The sequence below is a fragment of the Mercenaria mercenaria genome, chromosome 16 (genome assembly GCF_021730395.1).
Source record: "Mercenaria mercenaria strain notata chromosome 16, MADL_Memer_1, whole genome shotgun sequence".
Taxonomy (NCBI): Eukaryota; Metazoa; Mollusca; class Bivalvia; order Venerida; family Veneridae; genus Mercenaria; species Mercenaria mercenaria.
In genome coordinates this window covers 54,067,499-54,072,987 of record NC_069376.1, presented here as the reverse complement: position 1 = coordinate 54,072,987, position 5,489 = coordinate 54,067,499, and the positions used below count along the sequence as shown (strand labels likewise).

The 5,489-nt window shown below is 33.4% G+C and overlaps 1 protein-coding gene across 1 annotated transcript; it reads left to right on the top strand.

Annotated features, from left to right (window-relative positions):
• The first annotated feature begins 1,790 nt into the window (after positions 1-1,790).
• LOC123539880 (vitelline membrane outer layer protein 1 homolog) lies at positions 1,791-4,876 on the top strand. Its single transcript, XM_045324662.2, has 3 exons — positions 1,791-1,913; positions 3,857-3,979; positions 4,628-4,876. Exons 1-3 carry the CDS (start codon positions 1,791-1,793, stop codon positions 4,874-4,876), a joined length of 495 nt encoding a protein of 164 aa, XP_045180597.2.
• Positions 4,877-5,489: the final 613 nt, after the last annotated feature.

Genomic DNA, 5,489 nt, shown 5'->3' with positions numbered 1-5,489 from the left:
CGGATATCGTACGGTTTTGTGACCGAGGCATTATCGGGATAAACAATTTTCAGAAACTAAGACAAACCTTTTCTTTCAAAGTTTAGTGAGAAAACATATTATGACTCAACCAAATTACTTAACACTTATAGCTATATAGGTTATCCGGTTCAATCTATTACACATACGTATGTTTGGTACCTCATGACTATATTCACAATTCAATGTCCTCGTAAGCAAAAATGAAATCATGCATCTTTTAGACAAAAAATTGTTGAAAGATTTATGTCTGATGCAAAATTTATTTCCAATTTATTTCCAATTTGTTTTATCAACATTCTGTCAAAAACTGATTTTATGATACATTGAAATGCAAGTGAAAGAAATCATATTGAAGATAAAACAACTGGTTCATGTTCTGTTACTCGTCAATATGAATTTCTTTATGATGATTAACAAGTTTAGAAGATTATTTTTGTAATCATTGATTACCACTGTATAATTTTAACAAGAATATTATCATTCTAATTGCCTAGTCGATGCAATTTGTTCACGTAGTTTAGAATTAATATAAAACAACTATGTTTCTACATATCGGAATCGTACGAAGAAGTTATACGCCTGAAAAATGATTTTACAAGGGCGTAGCCCAGGTTAATTATACCCGCGGCGTTTAACAGACTCTTATTTGCGAGATATGGTTCTGCTAAATATTATTTCTATACTAATATGTCTTTTATGTAAACAAGTAGATGGAATTGGGTAGCACTATTTCCTGGCTTATGCATGATGCCAAATATAGGTCGACGTGACGTCAACGCGTAACGGTCTTTAAGGCAGTTTTGTACGTTTGATAAACCGGAAGTGATGGCGTAACGTCATTCATTCGGAAAAAGTAGAATAAGTCTGGCTTCGGCGTACGGAAATGAAAATCATTTCATGAATTAATCGCAACCTATGAGTAAATTCATCATAATGGCACTGATGCTATATTTCTAAAGTCAAAATATGATATTTAAACATATGACACGTTAAATAATTCAAAATAATGTCTTAAAATTAGCGTGAAATGTCCGGTTCGTTTTAATCATGGTCAAATATCTCAAAAATAAGCACACGGACCTATACATTTTATTTCATCAAATAATAGGCTATGTCTTTATTTACAAATGTGAGAAGTTTTGTCAAAATCTACACTGTAGAAAAATTTCTTTTTGCAAAAATGTTATGAAAGTTATGATTTTCCCGTAGACGCCCATTATGAAATATTGCGTGAGAGCCATATTTTTCAAACCAGCCTAGCAAAAAATCAAGTACACGACCCTATTATTTTTATTTGCTGAATTTTCTAGGTATATTCTTAAGTTTTGAAAAATCAGAGTTTAATCAAATTCTACATTGTAGAAAAAAATTCTATCCAAACGTGCAGAACTACCTTAAGAAGACTTAGTGTGAAAACATGGGAAGTAACATGTCCTGTGGAATAACGTAGGAGAACGTAGACGTCTAATGAGTTATTCTACGCCAATAATAATCCAGTGTGAGCGAATGTAATAGTTACACCGTTCTGCTAAATCATTTTGATTCAAAAATGTCTTGTACATAAAATATTAGATGAAATGCGGTAGCACTCTTTCTCGGTGCCTCTATGGCATATGTGCATGAACTTTTTACATTAGAATTTGTCTAGATTGTCACTATCATATTACTATACATGTACAGAAGCAGACAATTGTTGTGTGAGTAGCAGATATGAACCCGATTAGAATCAAAACTAATTTACAATACAAGATCAAGTTATGCCATTTTATATGACGATAGAGGGTCGGAGTTATACAACCAAACTGACAGTATCGAATGGAGGACCTCGGGGAGAGTGGGCCAGTATTGAGTTTTTTGCTGAAGGGACTTACGCCTATGGATATGACATGAAAGTAAGTTTATTTTTCTGTCAAACTAGAAGGACGGGCTGCTTTGTGCAAGAACTATCCAGAGTTCACATTATCAACAGTGATTCATCGGGGAAATATCACTCAAATAATCAGGGCCTTCTAGTGGTTTGCAGCCTGATTTATCATGGTTCAGAGTAAAGCCCTCGTGTTTAAATACCTAAGCATCTGAACGATAAACTGTGGTAAATTATAAGACAAAGTACACTACAAGAAGACCTTGATTGTTTTAATTCTTACATGGTCATTGAAATATTCTGATACAAAAACTTACTTAGCATCATTTATCCAAGTAGTAATAAACCAGACGTCATGTGGTAATTTAACGTCATAATGCTCTCTTACCGGTCCGCGCGTCAAAGCGTTGTTTATCGCAGAATATACAGAGCTTGTTTCTCTTCGAGTTTAATTAGCAATCAGATCTAGCCATGTAAGAATCGTTATTTGATAATGTTTGTTATGGGTGCAAAATTATAAGCAGTGACGTCGAGTTGTTTCTTGTTTTTGCTGTGTTTAACGTTGCAACGACACAATTAAAGGTCATACCGTTCCTGTAAGCTTACTTAGGTAGTAATGTTTGCAAATGTTCAATTTAACATTTTAATAATGAAAGTAAAGTATGTGATTGATTTTGTTTCCCGAAACAGTTTTAATGCCATGTCATATATTAATATCGAGTACCGGTTATTCTGAAAATCAGCGTCTGTATTTCGTACTGAAGCATATTTCTTATATTTTCATCGGTACGTTTGTTCCATTGTTTTTATTATTTTAAGAGACACTGTAGAATATTTTTTGTCTATGTTTTAAAAACACTTTAAGTACAAAGTAAAAAAAATAATAGTTAAAAATCAAATCAAAGTATGACCCGCTTTTTTACTTAGAAAAGTGCAGTTATTTGTCAAGCTGTATCTTAAAGAACTTCATAGTTATATTGGATCGAAATTTCACATAAGCCATCCTTCTATTCAAACGTACTTTCATAACCAAATTAGAGAACTCATAGTTGAATTTATTCGAAAAGGACTTTATTTGACTTACAGAATTTGACTGAAGTTTTCCATGCACGTTATTATCATTGCCAAAGTAAAATTTTAATTACTAATAAATTCTGATAAAATAACTGAGTGACGTATTATACTATATTTAAGTTGTAGTGTCATGCTAAATTTACTGCTTTATCAAATTTTGGACGTCATTGTTTAAATATTGTTTTATCATAAATTTTGTAGGACATTCGTTTACTACCTGAAAAATATTTTATGGAATAAAATTGTTTAATCATGCGGACATGTAAAAACGTACGTCGATCAATCATAAAAACATTATTAGCTGCTTTATTTCAGGCTATTTTTCAGTTCACAAATTTCTTAAAATCAAATAATTCTGGGCCATCAAAATTGGACTTAGTCTACCTTTGTCAGTGAAAATTGCCGCTTTTCTAAAGGTAATGGCATTACTTAGTATTAACATTTTTCACATACAAAGATCGAATCTTGTGCGCGTAATGAGCGTTGAAGGACTACTTTGTCAAAAGTCGGAAGCTGGGTTAATGCAATGTAGTTAGCTTTATCTGGGTATGTACGTATAACTCTACACATGTACAATAACGTTGTTGTGTGGTTCTAAATTGATTGCTTTATCAACAGCTGTACATTGTTTGAACCTTTTCCTTGGAAATTTTGTAGGACATACATTTACTACCTTGCAAAATACTTTAAAGAAAAAAAATCGTGCGACAATGTAAAAAAGGCAGATTTATCAATCATTCATTTTTTTAAACGTTATCAGCTACTTTTGAATTCACAAGTATTTTTTAAAATGAAATAATTCTGAGCATACTAAAATTAGACTTAAAAACCATAATCAGTGAAAACAGCCTCTTTTATAAACGTAATGACCTTTCTTAATATCTTTCTTTTTCACAGATTGAACCACAAATGGGAATCTGGGATAGCAGCTCTTTGAATGCAATCAAGATTTTATGTAAATCGCAAAATGGCGGTACTGCTGGGGCTGTGACTTCAGAGCAGTCGCAGTGGGGAGATTGGGTAGGAGAAACAGTATTGTTCAGGTTCTGATGTACTGATTGCTTTCAGCTTGCAAGTAGAAGAATAGGTAAGCTCATCTTCATTTATTACAGTATGTTGTAGTTAACTTGGATATGGATGTTACTTAGGTGGCCGAAGTCAATATTTATAGAATTATGGTATTTTCAAGTAATTGCAGTTTATGGTTTGGTTTGAGGTAAAGGTAGCTAGATTTTCATTCTTCAATTTCGGCCTTAGACTGGCGTGCTTTCAGACAAGCGGGCGTTCGGACTAGAAGGCGATTGGACAACTGCGACCGATATTAAGTCTTTATTTCATTGTCGGATCCAAAAGAAATCTAGAGATAACACCCGGAGTGTTCTTCCTCTATGATAGATATGGCGTATATTTTCATTAGCTTTATAAGATGATTCGTACCATACCTAAAGTATCTGTTTGCTTGCGTTAATTGCAAAACATTGAAATATATTGTAGACCTGAAGGTTTGAGCTTAGACGAGCAGGTAATGCAGATTCTTTGAAAAATTACGCGTTCATTGCACTTCATTGTTCATTTATGATTATATAACCAAGAATTTTTTAGCGATAAACAGATTAAGTTTTCGCACAACAAACCATTAAAACTAATGAGATGTTCTTTGTATCTTAGCTCGGAACTTCAGGAGACGATTCAACAGCAAACTTTGTCAGATTTAAATGTCGTAGCTTTGATGGTAATAGTCAGACCTATGTAATTGCAAAAGATCCAGAAGAAGGGTCCTGGGGTACATATGGCTCCTTCAGCGCAGACTGTGGCCCAAATTCTGCCATTTGTGGTTTAAGAACAAAAATAGAGAGTCCACGGGTCTGGGACGACGATACCGCCCTTAATGACGTGGACTTCTATTTCTGCACTTAACATGTAAAATTATTCTCGACAAAATAAATGTATCTTGTCATCTATCTTGCAGTTAATTATCTATTACAATTCCTACTCTATTATGAAATTCAATTCAGTTTTAGAAATTATACAAACAGTAAACTCCACTAAACCAGTAAACCAGACAAATCAACATGATCAAATCAAATGTTCATAGAATGTAGCCGCCAAAACAGACTACACGTGCGTGAAAATGTATACACATCTACTTTTCAGATTTTATTGTATACCATTTTAATAGTAGAAGTTGACGAAACTATGACTGGGTGTTCCTTGCGCACTCCATTTCTAAAGTTTGCTAACGGCACCAGAGCTAAAAGTAGAACATTCTTCAAACAACATCTCCTAATCTGCTTATCCGATTTTGTACACAAATGACTATTTGTTAATTCTTTACCAAATTATTCCGATTTGTAAAAAACAGCTTTCCGCTATATGCATATACATGCAGTGGTAACTTTCAAAATCTTCTTTATCAATTTCAAATTACTTTTGCGCAACATTTGATTGGATTTTTTTACTAAGGTTGTTCAAATTAATTCGATGTGTCAAACGCGAAAATGCGTGGTCATCTTGTATGTATACAGAGGCG